The sequence below is a fragment of the Protomyctophum parallelum genome, assembly GCF_964188405.1.
Source record: "Protomyctophum parallelum genome assembly, chromosome: 4".
NCBI classification, from domain to species: domain Eukaryota; kingdom Metazoa; phylum Chordata; class Actinopteri; order Myctophiformes; family Myctophidae; genus Protomyctophum; species Protomyctophum parallelum.
This window is the reverse complement of record NC_139700.1, coordinates 2,157,317-2,183,384: the sequence shown is the minus strand read 5'-3', so window position 1 is coordinate 2,183,384 and position 26,068 is coordinate 2,157,317. Positions and strand designations below refer to the sequence as shown.

The 26,068-nt window shown below is 42.7% G+C and overlaps 3 protein-coding genes across 3 annotated transcripts in view; 1 reads left to right on the top strand and 2 right to left on the bottom strand.

Moving 5' to 3' along the window:
- The window catches only part of anln2 (anillin, actin binding protein 2), a 304,484-nt gene extending 285,648 nt beyond the window's left edge, over nt 1–18,836 (bottom strand). Inside the window, exon 1 of the mRNA XM_083762518.1 lies at nt 18,606–18,836. The gene's annotated coding sequence lies outside the window, so the exon portion shown is untranslated. The remainder of the gene's footprint in view (nt 1–18,605) is intronic.
- tgm2l (transglutaminase 2, like) lies at nt 131–13,969 on the bottom strand (the record flags this gene model as incomplete). Its single annotated transcript, XM_083764077.1, has 14 exons — nt 131–614; nt 869–1,005; nt 2,241–2,401; nt 3,469–3,598; nt 4,224–4,363; nt 4,924–5,023; nt 5,929–6,071; nt 6,365–6,468; nt 7,837–7,978; nt 8,967–9,144; nt 10,831–10,959; nt 12,218–12,336; nt 12,680–12,910; nt 13,813–13,969. 14 exons carry the CDS (start codon nt 13,967–13,969, stop codon nt 443–445), a joined length of 2,043 nt encoding a protein of 680 aa, XP_083620203.1. The 3' UTR covers nt 131–442.
- faap24 (FA core complex associated protein 24) lies at nt 18,090–25,029 on the top strand. The gene is made up of 4 exons (XM_083762524.1): nt 18,090–18,322; nt 21,243–21,382; nt 22,965–23,120; nt 24,472–25,029. Exons 1-4 carry the CDS (start codon nt 18,220–18,222, stop codon nt 24,712–24,714), a joined length of 642 nt encoding a protein of 213 aa, XP_083618650.1. The 5' UTR covers nt 18,090–18,219; the 3' UTR covers nt 24,715–25,029.
- The last annotated feature ends 1,039 nt before the right edge of the window (nt 25,030–26,068 follow it).

The following is a 26,068-nucleotide window of genomic DNA, read 5'->3' as shown; positions in this document are numbered from 1 at the left end:
GCAGATCTACAAGCGTTGTGAGCTTGTAGATTTTCACTAGCCTCGGGCACTAATATACCACTGCGCTGCACTGCGTGGCAATATTCATTACAAAGGCAGATGAAGGCTGGCTACGTGAGGCTAGATTTTCACTACTTCTTAACCCATTTAGGTTTGAGGCCAATAAAAATAAAACATTTGTTTTCTAATTTATGTAATTTCCTTTATTTTTATTTCTTCATGAAATTACTGAATTGTAATTGAATTTGGTTTGAATTCATGTCGAATTTTCCTTTTTTGGGAATGTTTATTCAAAATATTTTGAAATAATTAAAAACTAAATGTAGGAAATAAAACAAGGGACCCATAAAATAATTGTCTGCGAGACTATGACCCACACTGTGTTTGGGAACCACTGATCTAACCACCCGTTTCCCGCTGGATCTAACCTCGTCATCCGATATCAATAGTACATGTGTATGTTGTATTTCCTTCTGTGGACAACAAGGGTGGCGACCCCCTTCACATCCTTCAGCTTGTCTGAGTCAAAGTCCACCATCAGCTTCGTCATGCCTCTCCTCCTGGGCTTGAAGGACATGTTGATTGTCACCTCTTGACCTGGAGCAATGTGATCACTGAAAAAGACATGGAGACAGGAGGAAATTAAAATTACAATTAATCCTGCATAAGGGTCACACACTTGCAGTGGTGTAAAGTAACTACCGGTATATATTTTCATTATTTTCCCCTTCTTTTATTTATTTTTTATTTTTCCTTTTAAGTATTTCCAATTTTCAACAATTTAACTTCTCATACTATAGGCAAAAGGGCAGGGGCTCAAGCCCCAAAAGCTACCCCCTCTGTACGTGCCGGTCAGTTAGTTACTTACATGACAGGGATCTCTCTAGCAGACAGTAGTCCCGCCCCCTCGACAGTGAATACGCCTCCTTTCAGTGTGATTGGCAGGGGGTTTGTGAAGGAGATGTATGCCGTTGCTTCTTCATGTTGAATGACCTTCCCGGGAACCTGAAAGGGGAGGACAGAGTTAGGGTGTGTGTGTGCAACCAGCCTGATCTCACAGAAATACGTATGTAGGCCTATGTACGGAATTGCAATTCCATACATACACGACTAGAAAACCCAAGTACATATGACACTACTACTGTTTTGACCACGACGGAGGCATGGCTTTCACTAGTACGGAAGTGCTACTGTATTTCACCGTGGCTGGTTCGGGCTGGGTGAGATTGGGTTTGACATTATTTACTATTCCGTCCATATCGGGTTACAACTCGGACGGGGCTGAGTCGGCTCTACCGAACTTTGCAGCGCTCGACGCGGCAACTCACGGCCCGCCCCGTGGCTCAAGTTCGGTAGAGACGGCGCCCCTCCATCATTGTCTATAGGGAGGATTTCACTGTCATATGTACGAGTTTTGGGGTTTTCTAGTCATGTATGTACGGAATTGCAATTCCATACATATTCACGTATTTCTGTGAGATCGGTTTAGTGCAAAAAAGAAAGTGGTTTTGTGAAATCGAATGGTCAATATCCAGTGGCAAGTATCAATACTGTGTATTGTAAAAAGATCGGCTATTTTCAAATGGCTGAAATGTATAGGGCTGAGGTGGTTAATGTATGTTTTGTAATAATAATCTAAATCTACAAAGTAACGAAGATGATTTATTTATTAATCTAGTGAAGAAAGGCCGTCGAAAGGCCGTCATAGGCAGACCTGTATCCCTAGAGAAGACAGACTATGCACCCACTGCACACTAAATGAAGTGGAAACCGAGCTACACTTCCTAACCATCTGTCCATTGTACCAAGACATCAGAGACACATACTTCCCACAGATTACAACCACACACGGAGATTTTGAAAACATGACCAATGACAAAAAACTCCCATATCTGCTGGGCGAAGTACAACAATGTGCAAACACAGCAGCAAGATTTGTGAGTTGCTGTGATAGGAGAAGGATATCAAATGGAACACAACCACCGTAAAGACTAATCATTGTGTATATGCCTGCACTATACCTGCATCGAGTGATCTTGAACATAGAAGTCGATCTATTGAAGAATCTGACAAAGTACATAATTTTTGTTTTTGTTTTGATTGTATTGCTGTATTGTTGTACTGTTCTTTCTGCTTTGGCAATGTAAACGTATGTTTTCTCATGCCAATAAAGCCCTTTGAATTGAATTGAATTGAATGACAACCATAGAACCTTAGTTTAAAATGTTTAATGTACACACCTGGACATGGAGTTCTGGCATAATGAGTGGGATGTTGGCCTCTTCGAGGATGGGTTTGTTCTCGCCTGGAGCTTGTAGAAGTGCCACCACCCTCAGCACATGGTGCTCTGACACGCACGCTGCGTAGTGGGCATACCGCAGACGCAGTACCTCCTTGTGGGCTAGGCGTGGAACACGCACACACACACACACACACACACACACACACACACACACACACACACACACACACACACACACACACACACACTTATTAAACACATAATGGGAGGAGAAAGTGTAAGCGCATGACATCATCATCATACCCGGAACTTCCGGAAGTTATGCGGGAACGCCTACTGAGCGGAAAAAAAACTCTGATTGACTTTATGCATGCGCATACCCTCTATGAGTAGCATACAGGTAACAAGTTTTTATGTAGTTTTAGTTATTGTCTTTTGAGTTTTTACTAAAATTAAATCACATTTTAGTCTACTAAAATGTATTTTGTCTGGTCTTGATGGCATCACAATGGTTGATTTGACACTTTGTTGCATGCTGAAAATAGCCAATCTAGATAAATAAATAATAATAATTGCGCCGAGCAGGTCGGGCGGTGTCGCAAAGATTTTCTTTGTCCCCCCTTGCTAGGAGAGCCAAAAATTGCCTATGGTTGTATGCTTGTAGATCTACTATTTTCAGAGCGCAACACCAGAACGCAATCACATTCATTTCTACTGGATCTCTTCACCAAATTTTCACTCCCTATGACATGTTTAGTCTAGTTTTAATTTGTTATCCATACTGTCAGTAGATTCCAGTCCATAGGCGCAAATGGGTGGGGGATGGGGAGGTCAAGTTCCCTGCCAACGTCACATTTGTCCCCTCCAAATGAGTGGGGGGTCCCCTGCAACGTCACATGTAGGTGCTCTGATAGAAGCTTTGCAAATAATATGTAGGCTACAATAATATATACTACGTTTAAAACATGCGAACCCTCTCCTCTCCTGAAAACTGCCCAGGAGATGATGCACATTTTACATAGAATAGGCTATTTTCAGTTGGTCATACAGTGAGTTTTGACCATGAGCTGCTGATAATGTGGTTAAACTTTTACGTTTTGAAACACATCGCATTTGCGCCGCTGTCTCAGTCTCAGTTTTCGTCAGTGAAAAAAGGTAGTTGGTAATCTTTCATCATAGTCGATGAAGTCAACACTGAAACCCCGCAGAGTATCTCTACTGTTTACCTTTATGTGTCGGCACCGTGACGCTGACTGTTCTTCGTTGGCACTCCCCCCGGTGGACAGAGTTGTACGTGACAGCCGTAGACAGCAGAGTGAGCTGAGCTTTGGTGTCCTGGCTACCTGCGTTCTTCACCTAGGTGACAGATGAACCAACAGGAGCATAGATGAATGCATGCAGTGGTGGGAAAAATACTCACATGTTTTACTTAAGTAAAAGTATCAATACTGCAATGTAGAAAATACTCCCAAACCGGTTCCCAAACTTTTTCAGGTCAAGGACCCTCAAATTGACACTAATTAGCCCGCGGACCCCCATTTGAAAAGATATGCCAGGAACCCCCATAAGAGATGATTTTTATGGCTCTAGCAGTTGATTCTCAACCCGTTTAATTTCAAGGACCCCCAGTTTGACATGCATTAGACCCCCATTTAATGGCATTTCTGTCTCTAGGACCCCCGATTTATATTGTAAAATCAATGTTAATTGAGTTACAGACGCATAAGGGTCCATTTGGTTCCAAACTATCATTTAGCTGGGGACCCCCTGGAACTCCCTCACGGACCCCTGGGGGTCCCCCGACCCTACTTTGGGAACCACTGCTTTACACCTCTTGTTATGATACTGTCTTTGATCACATATTGAAACAGAATAAACCCAGTTTTTCATGATTAGTTCATAAAAAAGCATAATACACTCATCCATCCATCCATCCATCCATCCATCCATCCAGGACATTTTTTTACAATCTGTTATATACCTCAACAATCACGTCAAAATCTGTCCCAAATATAGCCTGGGCACGTTTGATTGACAGCTGGAGGCGCCCTGGTTCTGCCAGTGCCACCCCATTAACTCGATGCCCCGCCTTCTCGTTTACCTCTCGCTCCTTCTTTGAGCCTGTAGAGAAGACACAAAGGAAACTTAACCCATTTAGACCTGAATGTTTTCTGTTTCTATCTCAACCTTTTTCATGTCAAGGATCTGTATTTGGCTGCGGACCCCCATCTGAAAATATGTTGTTCCAGGGACCCCCCAGTAGCAAAGATTTGAGTTAAAAACGTTTGCTCTGAAAGATTTGCGCCACATTTTCACAATTGTTCAAAAATAGCAGATCTACAAGCTCGTAGCACGCTGTGAGCTTGTAGATCTGCAAAAGGTATTAAAAATAAATGAAGAAAGTCATTGAAAAAACTCCACGTATTAGGAGGGCAATATCAGTCACCATAACCTGTTTTCAATTAATTCTAACATGGTTAAAATAGAGTTAGAAGTTACAATGGGTTTGTATAGGAAGGCTTGCGTGGCAGCCAAAATGTATATCAAATATCTGTATATTATATACTGAATTGAGCAACTTAAAAACTGTCTGGGACTCTGGGGTGTTCACATAAGCCTAAGTAGATGATGAAATAACCCAATTTTCTTAAATATCCCTTTGGTGAACGATTCCAACCAACCTTCAGGGTATTTGTAATGGTGGGTGACATCTTCTCTGTAGTCTCCGTAAACACTCTTGGTGCTGATATTCCGTCCCACGCTGGTTTGGTCCACTTTGGTCTACAATAAAAAATTAGCATTAATGTTCCAATTATATATCATATAGCATTAGTAGTACAACTTGCAACCGAAGGTCGCAGATTACTATGAAAACTTGCAAAACCCGTCAGTCGTCTCCATATATGGTTGCCAGTCCATTACGCCTCGTGACGTCACGCCTACAATCCCTGTTATGCCCATATATTAAGGCCCGGCCCACTGCCTTCACATTCGACACACGCGTTCCACACCGCCACAGGGAGTGCAGTGCCAGGTATCGAGTCGGTCGGACACACGGTTCTCCAGAACCACCACAAAAGGCTCTGCTCAGGCTCTGCCAGTGGGCCTAATCGGCCTAAATCCCCTCTGTGCCTCTGCCTCAGCCAATTGATTGCCATGGAAACCCCACACCTGACAATTGATGACTTAACCAGTCCACTTTTCACGGTTAGTCAGTTAGTCCCTCTTCAGACGCAGGCATTTATAAAGTGACAATTTAAAGGTATATTCAGTGATTTCACTCAAAAAACCTTAGGTTTCGTTTTTGGCTGTGGGACCCAGCCTTTCGTCCAATCAGGATAGAGAGTCAAAAACTAAACCTACGGTTTTTTGACCCCCAGGGGTTAACTGGGGACAGGGAGGAACTCCTTATATGGCCAGCACACTCTATAGTAGGGAGGATTATCACAACAAAACAGAAAAAAGTGATATTTGAATTAAGTGAAATCACTGAATATACCTTTAAGGACTTTTAATGAATACCTGTAATTGTGTCAAAAGTAATCAACAAACTATACTTAAAAGAATTGTCAAACATTGGCTATATATACAATATTCTCTACTTAATTTAGTTTCGTTTTATTTTGTAGAATCCTTTAGTGTTGATGTAACAAAAAAGATAGCGTTCAGCTAAAACAGAAGCACACCTGCTGCTTTTGGCCGTCTCTTTTGACAATCCAGTGGATGATGTCAGCGTTCACCTCAGCATACACAAACGGAGCGTCGTACTTCATTCCCAACTCGCCCTCTTTAATGGCCTTCACTGGGCACGGGCCACAGCAATACACACCTGGAGAGGAGAAAATGTATGTCATTTCATGTGAAGTAACAAGAAATAATGAATTGGGCTCAGATTCCATGTGACTTGTATGTGACTTGTTTGTGTTTTAGGCATATTTAAGAAAATTCCAATCTGAATGTGATCTGATTCTGGTCACTTGGCAAATACAGGTGAACTACCGTCGGAGACTCCGCCTTGAGCCATCTAAGCTTCATGTCTATGCTAGTATCAACGAGGCGGATACGTTACCAGTCGACGGAAGAGCCAGGCCCGATAGGCAAGCAGCAGCGCAACACTAGTACCTTCACTCCGTTCCTGAGGAGTGGGGTCCAGAACCTGCCAGCCATCATTTCCTACTGGGAGGTCTTCTCTCTTCATCCACGACTCCACCCAACAGTGGAAGTTCCTGTAACCGAGGAGAGGAGATAACCAGTGTCGGGAATGCTGGATCAATCAATAATCGATGAGGCAATAGAGTGTATGCGCATGACATCATCATCACACCCGGAGGTTATGCGGGAACGCCCACTGAGTTGCAAAAAACGACTTTTCTGGCCATGACAGCCCATACATCCAAACAGAAAAGTCCTATCTGATTGCATTAAACGACGTTAAACGACATTAAACTCACTTTGCCACCCGATTTCTCATTCACTTTATGCATGCGCATACACTCTATAGGAGTGGAGACAATATTCTCAGGTGGTGATGCATGCTTTATGTAACATGATATCATGGGGAGAAATACGATATCACTCAGGTATAGTGGTAAACCATAACAAGATATTGCGACTGTAGGTCACAGATTACAATGAAAATCTGCAAAACCTGTCAGTCCATCTGTCACGCCACTATATATGGCCGTTAGTCGGCCACGCCCCGTGACACGCCACGCCACCATATATGACCATTAGTCCGTCACGCCTTGTGACACACTTCATATATGGCCGTCTCCATATATGAAGATCACGACACTGACCTCATCAAACACTGGATAACCATACATGGAAAAGACTTGATCATCACTTAGATTTGTATGTATGGAGTCGGCCAGCAACTCTACATCTGACCTCAAACCCTTAGATCTCCATATATGGAGCTGACCTGTTCTGACATTCCATATGTTGATCCATTCCTTCCCCACCCGTCCTTCCTCTTTGATGTCTCCATTTTGATACTTGTCCATTCTAGCCTGAGCTAACGTGTTAGGTTTCTGGTCTAGAGGGGCGGGTCGTGGCTGAGATTTGCGCACGCCCTGATTGGATCTCATCGATCTGTCCGTCACCCCCGGCCCCTCCTCTCCCCCCTAGTGCAGCGCTACGTCACATCATTTGGAGCGACTCCCACTTTTAGACCAGAGCGGCCAATGCGTTCCTCTTTAAATTTTTGCACCAACAAAAATGAAAGCCTGGTACCGAGGCTATGTCCATTCAAACTCTAGATGGGCCCGCCCCAAAGTTATTAGTGCAGCCGACTAGACTAGTTTTCTCCCGGCAGTCGGAGAAAACTAGCGTCCTCAACAGGCCTAACCGTCCTGTCCCCCCCCCCCCCCCCGCCCCACCCCACAGATCCATGAGTTTGTGAATGTAACCTTTACGGCACCTAAAATGTTTGTGACCCTGCATGCTTTGTCTGCGTAAATAAATGAAGGTGTGTCTGTGTGTTTGTGTGTGCGCTCGCGAGTCGCATGTGCTCGCTCACGTGTGCGTGCGGCGCGCACATGTATGTGTGTGCATGTGAGAGAGAGGGAGAGAGAGCAGACATGTTGTCCTACCAGCTGCTGTCGTCCTTGCCATCTCCCCTTATCCTCTCCAGGTCTTCATTCAGATAAACATCTATGGAGAGGTTCCCATGGACGTCATGGGCAGAGGAGAAGTTGGTGATGCAACGTGTTGGAATTCCCAGGCAGCGTAGCACTGCGAAGGCAATGGATATTAATGACATTACAATAACATATTGGAATCCCCAGGCAGCGTAGCACTGCAACGGCAATGGATATTAATGACATTACAATAACATAACACCCAGGCAGAAGTTTGCTCCCGGGAGTTTGTGTCGAAGTGTCTGTTATGATACGATCTCAGCTGCCTGACTCAGTGACGAAACATTTATCTGCATAAGCATTAGGGATGTCCCGATACCAGTGTCGTGATCTCATCTTGTGTTATAGCTATCTAGCTATATATCTCGTGTTGTGTTTATACACAGACTCCTCACTCAAATGTGCACTTGCAGTTTGGGCAACTCCAAAGCAAACTCCACATGTCCCAATATTTTATTTACCTGCCATAGTGTCAACCCCTTCCCCCTGTGTCGGATCGGTGGTTAGGCATATTCACCAATACCGATATGAACCGATATGACAAATAAGGGCCAATCCGATACTTTTCCCAATACCGATACAGTATCGGGACATCTCTAATAAGCATATTGATAACCATGACATGATGATTGTATATTACTGCATCAGAGGGACTGACTGTATACACAATATGATGTGATCCTGCTCATTCTGTTCTTATCATAGATCCACTGTCCTACTGTATATATTTCTCAGTGTGTGTAATCCATCCATCCAACCATCCATCTTCAACCGCTTATCCGTAGTCGGGTCGTGGGGGCAACAGCTCCACCACAGAGCTCCAGACTTCCCTCTCCAGAGCAACATTAATGACTTCCTCCTGGGGGATCCCGAGGCGTCGTGTGTGTAATAAACTTTAGAATGTATGTGTAACGCATCACTGTGTGTTTTGGCATATGTTCTACGCACCCACCACCCCAAGGTTTAGATGGAGACTTCCAGAGGCCTTACAGATGGTCGCCCTTGAATCATTACAGTTAACTGCAATGAATCGGGCAGAACAGTGAGTACATGAATAACAACACATGTTTGAGCGTCCTCACCTGTGCAGGCCACGCCGGCGAACACCCAGCACTGGCCAAACTTGACGCTCTTCGCCCGCCCCTTACTCCACTGCTGGAGGATAGGCACGCTGCCGGTCCATTTGGTTGGTGACACACCGTCAGTGTACGGCTCCTGCCAGCGACCGGCCAGCACGCCGTGGTCATCGTTAGAGTTCACCTGGACAGGTTGCAAGGTTGGACAAAACGCGTTGATGACATTGACACAGGTATAAGAAACGAAACGAATATGCTCCCATGCAGCACAGTTTTAATCCCAATGGACTTTTTCTGCATGTGTTCCTCTCCATAAATACAAAGAAATGATGGATATCACTCCAGTAGTAGTAGTGCCTGGGGCAGCAGTGGCTCAGGGGTAGAGTGGTCACATGGGAACCGCGAGGTTTCCACTTCCCAGTTTGATCCCAGAAATAGTGTCGAAGTGTACTGGAGCAAGACGATGGCTGCCTTGCATGGTTTCCTCCGCCATACATTGACATAGAGACGAGTTATGATGTAATATAATAGCGTACCATAAGTAGTTTAGAGACAGTTGGAACTTGGCACGGAGCCATCGTTTGGCAAAGTGCGGTTGAAACAAATGGTGTCAGTATAGCCTACTTGGAAATCACAACTTTCAGTGATCATATCTATAGAAAAGTGTCTCTTACCATGCGAATATATTATCAGGACATTGTGTTGTGTTGGATCATGTCCATGCAGTCATGGAAAACATTCCAATCGGCCTCTAGCTTGTTTCATTTTCTAAAGTAGCGTTCCTTGTCGAGTGGCAACAAGGATCTGTGCCTGTGATCTGGCAAGCCATGACGCTACTTTTAAATTAGTAGTATTAAAGCATGTTTGTTTGAAAACCCAACACACCACTGTTTATTCCGGTTGGAACTCTGAACTTTCCCCCGGCTCCACCCCCCAGCTATATTGACACCCCGATGACAAAAGTCTGTGTGAATGTATCAGTGTATGAATGTGTGTGAATGGTGAAGGTAATGTAATCTATGTAAAGCGCTTTGGATAAAGCCATTAATACCACCCACACCGAGATAAGTAAATGCCAAAAGTAATGGTCATCATGTGTTTACTGTTTTGTCATTATGAGGATAATATGTACACATGGATTTTAGGACACATAATAATAATAATAATAATAATAATTTTCCAGTTTTTCATGTGTTTATGAGACTAGTCCTTACCCGTTGTGATATATTTGCCCCCCCCTTGTGGCCGTGAAGGGTACTGCGCCCGGGTGCGTTTGTAATTGACTAATAAATTAATTAATAATCATTAATGTGTCAAATCGAAAAAAGGGCTTCGTTACGCCCTCCATATGCATATGGTCAATGCCTGTGTGATTGGTGCAGGCAGTAAGGAGTTACGGCACTGTTTCTGACAGACACACACACACACACACACGGACAGACATTCAGTTAATTATAGTATGATGACAGTACTTCATTAGACCCCTTGGTGTGGTTGTTTTGTTGCAATGATGTCTTTCCCTTTGTATTTAAGGTTTCTTCCTGGAGGTTGAAACCTTGACAGTCAAACGTGCCAATGAAAAAAACAATGATATAGTGACATCATAATATCATCCCCTCCCCCTTTATCATACAACAACAGCTGTGGGTGCAGTTTCAGTTCAGGTGGATGAACTGGTGGGCATATCCACATAAAAACTACATTTGAACAAATGCTGTACACTTTTTCTTCCTCCTTATACCTAATACCTGATGATCATGTTTTAGGGTGGAGAAAAATTACAGCACTCAATATTTAAAATAAGTTTGAGATTGCAGCTTTGAGCCTACATAATATGTTTAAACATGCTTAAACATGAAAGAGATCTCACCATGCCAGTTACTATTCGGCTGACGTAGGCTGGGTCAGATCTGTTGCTGATGTCCATGTCTGCGTTGTTTAGAGCTGCGTTGGAGTGGTCAAGAATCTCCAAGCAGATGTCCACTATGTTGTCTTCAAACTGAGAGAAAGCCACATATTGGACACAACCGTTTATTTAAAATAATAAATTATATTTATATTCTACACCAGTGGTTCCCAAACACTGGGTCGTGACCCATTTGTGGGTTACGGACACATTTTTATGGTCCCCTTTATTTTTTATTTCCTGCATTTTATTTATTTCTTAATAAAAGTAAAAATCATTCATGAGTAATTTCATGGATAAAGACAAATCTAAGAAATTCCATAAATTAGAAAAAAGTGAAGAAGTAGTAAATTTCACTAGTTTGGGTCCCGGGCAGATGTCTAATTTCTCTTTTCGGTCACGGGCTAAAAGGTTTGGCTATACAGTAAATCTCTATCTGTTATTCAATTTAACAGTCTTTCTGCCCTCTGTCTGTTTGTCTGCCTGTCACTTGGCTGACTACCTTTTAGCAGTGGTGGAAAAAGTACTCACTTTTGTTTACTTAAGTAAAAGTATCAATGATGCAACAGAGAAATACTTTTACAAGTAAAAGTCCAGAATTAAAAATGTACTTGAATAAAAGTAAAAAAAGTATTCAAATTGGCACCAAAATGTACCAAAAGTTAAAAAAAAAAAGTAGGCTACTCATTGTGCAGAATGTCCCATTTCAAGTTTTCTAATATAATATATATATAATATATTTGTGTATATGTTTCTGAGGTTTATATCTATATGCCTTATTCTTAGATGTGTCTGTAACAGTACTTGAGTCCAGCCCCTTATTGTTGTTTGTGTGATCTGGAACTTTGGGAACATTCTGACACCTACCATATAAAGAAGACAACAAGTTCCTGGTTCCGCCACATGTCCACTGTCACTCTACTGTGACAATTCACACAACGGGCCACGTACAGTACCCGCCCTTCTGCCCCGGAGGGCAGGGAGATACCTGACCTCCATGCATGCACTCATACTCAGTGCTCTGCTCACCCTTCTTTTGTGGATCACACAAAACAAGCTGTGTGTGTGATGTGACCTCAGCTCACTGCAATATCTTTACCCCCCCCCCCCCCCCCCCCCCCCAGCCCCAGCAATCTCACCCTGCCCTGCTAGGTTTAGCTTAACTTCTTTATGCGTTTCTATCTGGTCATATTATTGTCCAATGTCCACTCATTTTGTAGGCCTATGTCTGTGACTCTGTGACTGTGTGTGTGTGTGTGTGTGTGTGTGTGTGTGTGTGTGTGTGTGTGTGTGTGCGTGCGCGCGCGCGTGCGTGCGTGTGTGTGTGTGTGTGTGTGTGTGTGTGGGGTACCTGTCCAAAGTTCCAGGGTAGATTTCTGATGTAATTCCAGCTCCCTGTATAAATGATACCGTTCTCATTCATAATGTACTCATGCAGCAGACTCTCATCTGAGAGGTACACAGCATCACCTGGAAGACAAACACACAATGAGCAACGGTAGCAACGGAACATCGTTTTCAGTTCTAACACTAATCAAGCCAATGACCAATATTAATACATTGGCATTGGGCTCTAATGCAACAGCATTATATAGGGCTATGGACCAGAGCTAGCCTGACCTGTTTGTTTTGGGATGTCTGGAGGAGCCAATTGTTTTTAGGGCCTTTGAGGTGCTCCATGAGGTGCATGCATAGAGTCAAAGAAACCTTGTATGAGGTTCTCATGGAAAGCTTGGGAGGGCAGTTTGTTAACCAGAGTTGTGGCTATATGTTTTTAAAGAAGATGTTTAAGTAATCAAGCTTGTCCTGTCACCTTTGCACCAGGGGTTGAAGAGCAGAAAGAACTTGTGGTCGCCTGTCCTCTCCACAATTTGACCAGAGGATGACATCAGCAACACAGCCAGGCGGTACTGGCCAATGGGAGCGTCCGCCGGACTGTGGAGAGTGAGTAGAACTTCACCCTGTGCCCTCTGCTGGTGAAACCACCACTTTGCACCGTCTCCCTGCTCAGGCTGCACCTTGACCACGACCTGCTCCTTCTTCCCTGAAACAACATGGCTGGATGAGATGAGCACATACTAGCAGTGGTGTAAAGTAACCTTTATTCAAAACACTGTACTTACTGCACTGCAAATTTCCAATTTTCTGTATTTACTTCTACTCCACTACACCCTAGAAGCACTACAATTATTTGAAAGCTTATAGTTACTATAGTTACTTTGTAGATTTGGATTATTATTACAAAAACATACCTTAACCACTTCAGCCCTACAGTACATTTCAGCCATTTGAAAATAGCTGATCTACAAGCCGAGATGATGAGCTTGTAGATCTGCTATTATTAAATATATATATATACATTTGTAAACCTTTGAAACGGGACATTTTGCATAATGAGTACATTCAACTTTTGTTACTTTAAAGGGCCACTTCAACCCTTTTGCAACCAGATCTTATTTTAATTATGTTTGGGAGACAAGAAACACTTTCCTGGGGTTTTCACGTGAGTAGCCTAATATGAGTTTTTAGATATAAGTGTCCATGGGCTCCATGATGTCATGGACACTGGGCTCACTTCCTTCCTGGACTACAATTCCCATAAGGCTTTGGTCCACTGCTCCTCCTTGTGGATAGGGGGAGGGCTGTTTTACTGAGACAACAATGTAGTCCAGGAAATAAGTGAGCCCAGTGTCCATGACATCATGGAGCCCATGGACACTTTGAAATACTGAAATATCTAAAAACACAAATTACTCACATAAAAACCCCAGGAAAAAGTTTTTGTCTCCCAAACATCATTAAAATAAAATCTGGTTGCAAAAGGGGTGAAGTGGCCCTTTAAGTAAAGAATGCGCATACCTTTTCCCACCACTGTTTAGGCTATGTGAACATGTTTGTTGTGCTGCATGTTTTGGATTAGAGAGTTTTATATAGGCTACTACTCACCCAAGTGAAGCACCAGAGCCAGGTGGTGTTTGGGTGGCATCGAGTCAGAACACTGCAGGGTCAGGGAGAAGGGCTGCCCCCTGCGGACAATCAAACGCTCCCGATCTATCTCCTCGGTGCGGTGAGACCGGTTGTTTTCGTGACTTCTCATGTCCATACCGATGGTCACACCTAACATACAAACCAACAGACATCATTCATCATCATCAATAAGACACAAACAAAGGTCTTTGATTATTATTTTATATGGCAGAAATGCACACGAATTCCATGGAGGTTAACACCGTCCCGTCAGCCAGCCAGACGACCAAACTGTCCTGGTATTTGTTGGTGGGATTTTTAATCTGGTTGTATCACACTCTAGTGTAGACTCTTGCAGCAGCACATTTCTCACAGATGACATACTCACAACATTTATGATGTGTAGAGAGAGGCCAAAAGGGACAGGAGACAGACAGACAGACAGACAGACAGACAGACAGACAGACAGACAGACAGACAGACAGACAGACAGACAGACAGACATGATATAACTATACTTCATCAGAGAGACTGACGTCTGTGCACAATGATAGGAGATGCATGTTCAGAATGTGTTGTGCAATACTGCCTGATGTTATCATGTTCTCTATTGAATCCTCACTCACTTCTATGCAGAGCCATAGAGTAAGACAGAGTTACGACATTGAGGGGGCAGAAAACTGAGCGCTCGAGCCTTGTTCATGCAGCCTGCACAGCGACAAGCTGGAGTTTGAAATACATTGTTTTCAACGAGGGTGGTGCAAATATCAGAAATGATAGGCATGTGTGCTACATGCCAACTGTTTTAAAGTATTGTACAGTGACAACTAAAGTCTCTGTAATGTTTATGTTGTACTATTACTAAAAACGATCTAAAATGAAGGGATTTAAGATCATTAAAGCTGGGCTGTTGCCTGAGTCCAGTGCATTCTGCCAACTTCCGGTCCAGGACTTGTCACTGTTTGCTATACTGTATGCTCTTCGCCAATAGAAGTCTAAGTAGAAGAGCCGCCATTGAACTACATGGCCCCATGAAGTGAACGGAGTTGTCGACTCGTAACATTGTCTTAATCTATGGCTCTGCTTAGATGGATTCTCTTCACTTAGATGGAGACTGTTGAGGGACCACTGGGATAGTCAACCAAAATCAGATTCAGAACATTGAGTTTGCCTGTCGACAGACAGACAGATAGACAGACAGACAGACAGACAGACAGACAGACAGACAGACAGACAGACAGACAGACAGACAGACAGACATACAGACAGACAGACAGACAGACAGACAGACAGACAGACAGACAGACAGACAGACAGACAGACAGACAGACAGACAGACAGACAGACAGACAGACATACAGACAGACAGACAGACAGACAGACAGACAGACAGACAGACAGACAGACAGACAGACAGACAGACAGACAGACAGACAGACAGACAGACAGACAGACAGACAGACAGACAGACAGACAGACAGACAGACAGACAGAAATAGATAGTTCACCTACCATTGTGGTTAGCCATTGTAAGCTCTTGAAGTCCTGATTGTTAATTGGTATCGCCACGTTCTTTAAAATGATTCCTTGGCCCTTTATCCCTCTTCGGTGTCTTTCTGGTTGGTTGAAGTCTTCTGCTTTTCTAACTCAGTCTCCATCACAACCCTATTTATACAGCAGCACCCTACTGGCCCCCACCCATCTGATACATCACTTGCCAAACAGACAAGCACGCACGCACGCACGCACGCACCCATGCACCCACGCATACACATGAAGGTTGCACTGTCTGGGGTGGGTGGGGGGCTGGGGGGGACGGGGGTAGTGGCATGAGTGGATGTGTGTTTATTAGGGAAGGATCCTCTGCTGTCTCACCACTGTTCCAGTAAGCTGTGTCCATGTCTGTGAACTGAAACTGTCAATAGATCAAACACGTACGGGCACGGCATGGAGAGATGAAGTGTAACATTTTGCTGTTATCATTAAACATTTTGTAATGTACACAGTAAGCATGCATGTACCAGTTGTAGCGTCCCCTTATCATTACACATGAAGGAGGAGGCAAACGAAAATAGAAAAAAAGGATCAGAATCCACTATAAATGCTGATTTCAGTCAACCTCAGATAAAGGTCAACAGTTCACTTTGAGTGAAAGTTGTGGACAGCACTGGACAGCGCTCTTATGCAGAGTAACAATTACAGTATGTCTAATTTTAATATACAGCACAGCAGGATGTGTGGAAAGCTATGATGAAATAAACTACAACAAGTCTTGTATGAGTGAGTGTTCACATGTTGCAAGCATGTGAACATGCAAGCATGTGCACATGCAAGCATGTGCAAGCATGTCCTTAGTTTTTTTTCTTCTGTAGCCTACCATAGCTTCATCTTTGTTTTGGTGCCCCAAATCCGCATTTAAATATTCTATTGAGTAACTGCTAGTTTAGTCCCGCCAGTCGCTATACAAGTTGGAATTTAAGACGGATATACCAAACAAACGATTCCTATAAGCGAAACTGGTCCCCAGGTTGATTCTCAGTCAGGGTGGTGGTCCCCAGGTTGATTCTCAGTCAGGGTGGTGGTCCCCAGGTTGATTCTCAGTCAGGGTGGTGGTCCCCAGGTTGATTCTCAGTCAGGGTGGTGGTCCCCAGGTTGATTCTCAGTCAGGGTGGTGGTCCCCAGGTTGATTCTCAGTCAGGGTGGTGGTCCCTGGTTCATAATCAGTTGAAAACCACTGGACTACACCATGACGTAGGTTCTTTCTACTCCCGGCCGGATCAGAACTCAGAAGCCCTATGACTCTTTCACTCAAGAGGATGATTTGTATAATTTGTCAGAGGTCAGAGGTCAGAGCGTTGCTGTAGAGTGTAGAATCTACTGACCCATCCTGTTCCAGTCACTACATTGTAGTGACTGGAACAGGACGGGTCAGTAGATTCTCGTAACAAATTCATTATGATATATACTACATTGTTGATCGGTCAATGAAGTAATATAGTAATTCATATAGGCCAATATATGGGCAGTTGTGGCAACTAAGTAACTATAAAGTGCATTTATTTAAGTATATACTTATTGTACTTTTTGAGGTATTTGTATTTATATTGACATGTCCAATTTCCAATACTTTATGTCTACACCGCTACATCTTGGATCCAAATATTTTATTATTTATTTATTTGAAAACTTTAGTTACTAGTTACTTTGTAGATTTTGAATATTAATAATAAAAAAAATACAATAATCACGTTCAGCCTTATATACATTTCGGCCATTTGAAAATAGCAGATCTACAAACTCACAATGCATGTAGATCGGCTATTTTCAAAAGAGTTTTTATAGATTTTGAACTTGTGAAATGGGACAGTCTGAACAATGAGTACTTTTACTTTTGATACTTTAAGTACCAATACTTTTGTACTTTTTGTACGCTTAGTAACATTTTAGCGGCAAGATGAGGAATGCTGACACAGTCATGTTTGGGAAAATCTTCTCCTGACCTCAGGTTTCCAAACGAGCCCTCCCTACTAGTCCCACGCATATGTTATAGAGAGTGACTAAAGCCCAAACCACACCTTTAATTGAGATTAAAGGTCCGCTTCACCACTTTTCAACCTATCTTCATATAATTGATCCTCACTCCTCACTATGAGTGAGGACCTATCCTTCATGATAAAATACCACCATTTGTTTCTACTCAGTCTGTGTCATAGACAAACTGTCATAGACAAAATGTCATAGACAAACTGTCATAGACAAAATATCATAGACAAAACTAAATGTCTAAACTAAATGTTGAAACTAAATGTCAAACTAAATGTCTAAACTAAATGTTTAAACTAAATGTCTGAACTAAAACTAAATGTCACTTTTTATTTTACACCTCTCCCGCTTAGGGGAGAGTGTGGCGTTGTAGAGGTCGTCTCCCTGCACACGTGCATATGTTGGACGAGCTGACACGAAGAGCCGTTTTTTGTCCAACGTCCAATTCGTAAAGGCCATGCACTATCCAGTGAACAGCATTTATCCATTTAAAGATATATTTTAAAGTAATTATTGATTTCATTTTTTACAAAGAAACATAATGTGTGTTGTAGAGCATCGCCTAAATGTGTTTTAATCGTTTAGTCGTTTTTTGTGTGCAAATCACAAATGAATAGTTTTTCAATGGATTCAGTTTACTCTAGGGTGCTCTTATTTTGAAGAGATCGTCCACCGGAAGTCTTAGATTTGCCAAAAAGACACTGGTTGGAACGGCTGGGGGGAAGTTCAACTGCCCACTGCAGTGCCCAGCCAGTCAACCAAAACAAAACAACTAAACAACGCGTGCGTCTTCAGCAAACCAAAGCCCAAATATAACGTCTTTTTTTACAACTTAATATATATATGGAGAGTAAAAGGGCCGTGTTGTTGACTGCTGCCCCTCCTTATGGGCATGTTGTCGCCAATGAGAAGTGGAGAGGCTCGGCACTTGTACACAGTTTGAAAGGTAATCTTTTAAAATAATTGTAGTGAAGAAGTAGAAGTACAATATTTGCCTCTGAGATGTGTAGTGGAGTAGAACTAAAAGTACTGGAAATCAGACATACTGAAGTAAAGTGCACATACCTCAAAATTATACTTACCCGGTAGTAGTAGTATAGTAGCCATGATTCATGACTCTCGTATTCATACGAGAGTCATGACGACACTTCACCCTGGTTTTTGCGCTCGCTGCATTTACAAGATTTCCGTATATATAAACATTCAGATTTCAAATATAAAGTACTCACAATTTGTCCCACGGGTGTTAGTTAGTAGCAGCTCCAGCGATTAGAATTTCTGCATCCCGCGTTGTTTAATAAAAAGCATTTTTATCCGAGCTGTTATTTTGCCATTGGCTTTCAACTACGCGCCCCTATCGGTCGGGAGGAGGGTGGCACTCGGTGTGTTCGATATAGGTACGCTGACCGCCCTGCCAATACAGACTAATAGGCGAGTGCGCTCCCGGTGTGCAACTGTGGATTTCCCAAACGAACCCCGTTTGAAAAAAGTAGCCGGAGAGCTCGGACAAAAATGCTTTTTATTAAAGAACGCGGGACGCAGCAATTCTAATCGCTCGCGCTGCTACTAACTAACACCCGTGGGACACTTTGTGAGTACTTTATATTTGAAATCTGAATGTTTATATATACGGAAATCTTGTAAATGCAGCCACTGCAAAAAACAGGGCAAAGTTACTGCATGACTGTCATGATAATTATCATGGCAGTCATGTTCCAGGGCTATTACTAGCCCAAACATTTAGATTACCTCTACGAGAATCTAAATGTTTGGGCTACTCTGTTACCTTTTCTTTATTTTAGACTGCGGTACCCTAGGCCAGGGGTTCTCAACGTTTTGCTTTGGCAATGTCTCGGGACCTTAGAGTAAGCTCGGGACCCCCGACCCCCAATATTTGACTGCTACAATAACCTTAATAATAGAGACAATACACCATAAATAAATACTGAAACCAGATATAACCATTAGGGAAGGTGTATGAATGTACTACGTGTACTATATGTAAACTCTTCATTTCCATTTTCCCCCAAAAAAAAAGGAAAATAATTTGGGGACCCCCCAAAATAATTTGGCGACCCCCCGAGGGGTCTTGAGACTCGCGACCCACGGGTTGAGAACCCCTGCCCTAGGCCCTAAGTAGCCCTACAAGCAGAACCCAATGGTACTGAAGTTTCTGAAATTTTTTAGACCCAGACCATGGGGTCCTATTCCACCTCCACCCTGCCACCGGGTACGCACACATAAATAAACGTAAACACCTTCGGATAAGTCCTTCTGCGCTATTTGAGGACTTTTTTTCGTGTGAGGGCTTCTGAATGTGTGCACTTTAAGTACCTATAAATACCGCTGCGAATATCTCCTGTGGCGCGGAAGCCGTTAAGTATTTTTAATCTTTGTTTGACCGATTTGGTTGCTTTGATTCTTCTCTTCCTACCTTGTTTATTGACACCTCATTGTACCGCATATCTGGCTAGCTAGTGGCGCTATAGCTATGACAGAGCAGATCAGAGGCAGGAACGTAGCCGGCACAAGCCAACCACACATCGGGAGGCGGTACAATAAACGGTAAATAAACAAGAAGAATCAAAGCGACCAAATCGGTCAAACAAAGATTAAAAATACTTAACGGCTTCCGCGACACAAGATAATTCGCAGCCGTATGTATAGGTACTTGTAGTTGACACCTTCAGAATAACGCAAACGAAAAGAAGACGTCAAACGGCGCAGACACGATGTTACCGAGGATATTTATGTCCGCGTTCCAACATTCCCATACGAAAACAAAGTAACGCACAGGGGCCCTACGGGTCAGCCCGGTTCGGTTCGGATTAGGCTGACCCAGGGGGTTCCGAGAGGGGCTAGGCCCTAAGGAACTCAGATAGTCCCTGGACGACACTTTGAGAACTACTGTTTTAGATTTGTTTATATTACACACACTCTGTCTGGTATCGGATCGTCAATCGACCGATACACAAGTTATGGGATTCTGTATCGGGAAGTAGGGTTGTCACAATTATTACATAATCGTCTAATCGCAATTATTCGAGATAATCACACTTCTTTTGTCATAATCGTTTCCATGTTGAAAGATGTCCATAGCCGCCCTAAATCAAAAAAGCAGAAATAGTAGATCTACAAGCTAACGCATCACAAAGTTACACGTTGTAAGCTTGTAGATCAGCTATTTCCGCTAGTTTTTCCTATTTGTCTTATCTGCCCGGTCACGGTGCACTTTTAATTCCAAAGCCTAAAAGGCTTTGGAATTAAAGGGACACTTCACCCTTTTTGCAAAAAAATATATGTTAATGACGTTTAGAAGCTTTAGAACACTTTCCTGGAGATCTTTATGTGTGTAATATGTGGTTTTAGATATTTTAGATTGTAGCAGTGAGCCTGTTGTCTCTGATGTCATGGACACTGGGCTCACTTCCTTCCTGGACTACATGTTGTCTCAGTAAGACAGCTCTCCCCTATCCACAAGGAGGAGCAGTGCACCAAAGAATTATGGGAATTGTATTCCAGGAAGGTAGTGAGACCAGTGTCCATGACATCAGAGACAACAGGCTCACTGCTACAATCTAAAATAACTAAAACCACATATTACACACATAAATACCCCCAGGAAAGTGATCTAAAGCTTCTAAACGTCATTAACATATATTTTTTTGCAAAAAAGGTGAAGTGTCCCTTTAAACAGAAATGTAATTTATTATAATTTAATGTTCCAATTTCCAATGCCAATTATCGCCATTATTTGTGTGACAATCTATTGTCAACTTAAGTGTGTAATCGTGACAGCCCTATCTGGAAGGAGAAACTGATATCGGTACGTCTCTAATCTTGGATTTTATTTCATTTAATTTCAGGTGATGTGAAAATGCTCTTTGAGAGCGAGCTGGGCGTGGTGGATTTTCACCTGCCTAATAAGGTCTGTATCCTGTACGTGTCTGAAGGTGACATGGTGGCGGGCAACGATTACAGAAGAAAGCTGGTTCGCTATAGAAATGTGAGTATACAGTAGATCAGCGGCCCACTTGAAAATGTAGAAAGCGTTTGTCGCCCACCCTTCTGACCACTTAACACGGCAGCCGACGTCTTTAGAGCACTGGGTCGTGGAACAAATTTCATACTTTTTTCCATAATTTCAAAAGTTTTAAAGGGTTTTCATCAATTAAAACTTAATTTAAACTTTCCAAATTATTTTATATAAAAAAAGAATCTAATAATTTCCAAATAAATGTAAACAAAAGTGTAAGAAGTCCAGATCTCCTATTTTTACTAGTTTGAGTCCCGAGAAAACTAGTAAAGTGAGATAAATGCATTCTTCTCAATTTGATAATGTGGAGGCGAGCGGCAGGCTCGTTGGATTAGAGTTCTAGATTAACGTATGGGTAAAAACTTGTTTCAGATGTTAGGTATATGTATTTATGACATTTGAGAAAGATTTTGTTTTGCCAAAACACATTTTACAAGCAAAAACAGCAGCACAATAATTAATTTTTTTGGTTATATATACATTTCTGGCTTGTGACAAAATACTGCAGGATATTATGAGTAGAACCTTTAACCCAAAGTCCAGAAGGGTATTATCTATGAAAAAATTTATTGAATGTGTAGTGCCCATGACACGGGAACAGAACTGAGCAAAAAGGGACCTCACAATATGGCCTAATACATGTTATCATTTACTGGGAAGTCTGAGGTTAAGAAAATCCACAGAAAAGGGAGTTCTCAAGAAGTTACTGGGAATTGAGTCATCATTATTAGGAAATGTGCCGATTTGTCTGCTCTATCACTGTATCAGTTAACCTGAGTTTAATGGGAGGATGGATAAAGTAAGAGAAGTGTAACCGAGGGATAGGAATAGATCAGTGGTTCTCAAAAGATATATCTTTTGGCTCTGGACCACTCGTATATTTCAGTTAAATAATGCCTTGGCTTGATACAATTTGTTGCACGTAGTATCGTGCAATGAATTAAATCAAGCCCTTAACAGTCATGATTTCACTTTTTATTAGCTATCAATTCAAATATCTTCTTACATTTGATGTTTTATTTCAACCTTTTCTTTAGCTATCGATTCAAATTTTGAAATACTGTATTATTTAAACATCTTTAATACATCTAACAAAGACATTTTATTATTATTATTATTTTAAAACATTTTCCCATGGACCACCTGCAGGCCTATTATGCCATGGACCACTAGTAGTCCGTGGACCATCTGTTAAGAAACAGTGGTATTGCATATAGCAAGTGTTGAAAACACTAAGCTTAGCCCATATACCCTCCCAACACAACAGTGGTCCCTAGCTTGATTCTTAGTCAGGGTGGTGGTCCCTGGTTCACAATCAGTTGAAAACCCCTGGATTAGACGTTCAGGAGAACTTTTTTGTGTGTGTGTGTTTTAAGCATTACGTTATACTTTAGCTATTGAAAAATAGCAGATCTACAAGCTCGTAGCTAGTAAAACAAAAATAAAGAATACAAGAACTGTGGGACCGAGCGGTCTGCGTGAGGTCGGCGGAAGAATCGAGGTGCGAGATGGTTTAGGGGCGACCGTACCTGATACACTGTTTTCTGTGTAGGCAAACAGCAACTTCCAGGAGGTGGTGGTGGTGGAGAGGACCAGGCTCAGTGAGCAGTACTTCTCGGCCATGCAGAAATTCGTGGTGTTTGACCTTGGCATGACCATGCTACCCGTTGCCACCCAGTCGGAGGCCTGTCAGCTCATCACCCAGATGGTCAGTGGTGGACCAAGTACTCACATTTCTTACTTAAGTTTTCTGAAAAACCTATGTTTCTGTCAGTGGTGCTCAACCTTTTTCATGTCAAGGACCCCAAAACCCCCCCCTAAAAACCCCCTAAAAACGTTCGCTCTGAAAGAATATATTCAAAGACTTGCGCCACATTTTCACGATTTTTCCAATTTGTGCCACATTTTCACGATTAAAAAAAAATAGCCAAAGTATAACATAATGCTTGAAACACCAAAAGGGGTTCCCGTCCTGAATGGGCTAAGTTGAAGTATCAGTACTGCATGGTAGATATACTTTGTTACGAGTAAAAAGTCCAGACTTAGAAGAAAGAATTACTTGAGTGAAAAGTATTGGTATCAAAATGTACTTAAAGTTTTAAAATGTATAAAATTCTAAAAGTCTACAGGCTCACAATGCGTGATTATGCGTCAGGCAAGTACAGGTTCACTTGCCAAAGGGTCATGCCCATTTTCTGGAAAGGTTAATCGTCCATTAGCCTGAGCTAACGTGTTAGGTTTCTGGTCTAGAGGGGCGGGTCGCGGCTGAGATTTGCGCACGCCCTGATTGGATCTCATCGATCTGTCCGTCACCCCCGGCCCCTCCTCTCCCCCTAGTGCAGCGCTACTGTACGTCACATCATTTGGAGCGACGCCCACCCGGAAGGGTTGACTCCCACTTTTAGACCAGAGCGGCCAATGCGTTCCTCCAGGCTTTAAAATTTTGCACCAACAAAAATGAAAGCCTGGTACCGAGGCTAATCGTCCATTATAAAATGATAGGTAAAATTTCAATTACCGTTCAATTTAACACCTTTTTTTTTACTTTCTGGGGCTGTGCGATGAAAAATGTCATACCAAATCTTTTATGCCAAATACCTAGTACATAGCTATGAATAATGACAATGGGTTCACACTTGTTATTTTATATTTGGTTCACACTTTGGTTATTTTATATTTTCAAGTGTAGCAACATTGAAAACAGCACTTAGGTAAACAGTGCTCTTATTTTAGCCATTCCACAGACCAGAAGACAGAGCGCTCTGGCGTCTGGCCACGTTCAGGTGTTTAGACAGATACTGTATCTTGTGTTGTATTTATAGACGGTTGTGTCCCCTCTCAAACGAGCACTTGCCCGGTCGGCCAACCTGAAAGCAAACTCCACCTGCCCCGAAAACTGCCAGGGACAGGTGTGCAACTTTGTGACAGGCCTAAACATTTCTCCCCTTCCTCCCCACACACAGGAACAATTTTGACGTGGGTTTTGACATAATAATTTTGGTCCCCCCAAAAACCTGATCGGAGCATCCCTAATTGTCATGATAATGAATTATCCACAGGTGCATGGCGAGAGCAAAGAGAACCCGTTCCGGAGGAGGAGCGTGTCTGGACTGTTGGACCCGGCCGTTCTGGCGCTGGTTCAACACATCCCTGGGGTGGGGAAGATCAAAGCCACGGCCCTGCTCCAGCGCTTCTCCAGCGTCCACCAGCTGTGCAACGCTTCGACGGCGCAGCTGGAGCCGATAGTGGGCCAAGCTGCAGCCCAGCACATACACAACTTCTTTCATAACCCTGTGGGCTGATGCTGCAGTGCTAGCTTCTCAAACTCACAGTCATTGTCATGTCATTAATTTGGGAGCGCCCAAATGCAATGCAATCTGATAGGACTTTTCTGTTTGGATGTATGGGCTGTCATGGCCAGAAAGTTGGGTTTTTTGCCACGCAGTAGGCAATACTTCCCACATAACTTTGTCGTATGATCATGATGTCACACGCCTAACCTCTATAAATAGACTAGACCAGTGGTTTTCAACCAGTGGTCCTTGAGGGGGTTCCAGGTGGTCCCCAGCAAAATTTTGGAGAGTTGGTAACCAAATGGACCCCTATAGATCTTAACTCTTGAGGGTGACATTTTACGCTCCCAAGAGTTAAATTATTGTTAAACATCTGCATTACTTAATTTTCAAGATTCTACACAATTAGAAAATGTAGAAGAATTGTTATTTTGGTCAACGTTTGCCTGTTATCTCTCCTAAATACAGCATGGAATTGTGGACAAAAATAAAAATAAACTTTAGTTTTGGGTTAGCCGCAATTTGCAACTCTAGATTTTTTTACATAATTATAAACAGCAGTGGACTTATTACACTCCCTTGTGGAGTTCCGTTCTCTACTACATGCCGACTAGACATTTCTGTTCCTACCCTAACCTGAATGGCCCTCCCAAACAAAAAATCTTTAACCCAGTTAAACACTCTCCCTCCCACCCCAGCCTTATATAACCTTATTAAAAGGCCTTCTTTCCACATCATATCGTATGCCTTCTCAACGTCAAAAAACACCACCACAACAGATTCCCTATTTCCCAACGCCTTCCTCACATCTGCCTCCAGGCACACAACAGGGTCCATAGTACCTCGCCCTTTTCTGAAACCACTTTGGTATTTTGCAATCAGGCCCTTGCTCTCAAGATAATATGTTAGCCTCTCCGTTATCATTCGTTCCATGATTTTGCACATATGCGAGGTAAGTGCTAGGAAATTGACTTCGATTCATGTCCGTCTGATAACAGGAATGACTCACACACACACACACACACACACACACACACGCGCACACGAACGCGCACAGATGTTAAGTCCAGAGGCGACCACCACTCTTTCTGTCCTCCAGATTCCAGCAGCCAGCTGGTTGTTGTAACTCAGTCCAACTCCTGACAGACAGAGACAGAGACAGACAGAGACAGAGACAGAGACAGACAGAGAAACAGGATCCCAGCCCAGCCGACTAGTTTCAAAGTGAATCACTCCCTCCGGAGGAAGGAACAACAATAAAAATAAAACGGCTCCGTTTTATGAGCTAATTTAGAACTTCCTGTCTGAGAGCTAGCTAATTTAAGACATCCGGTTGCCTTCAGAATAAAATAAGGTTATTTAA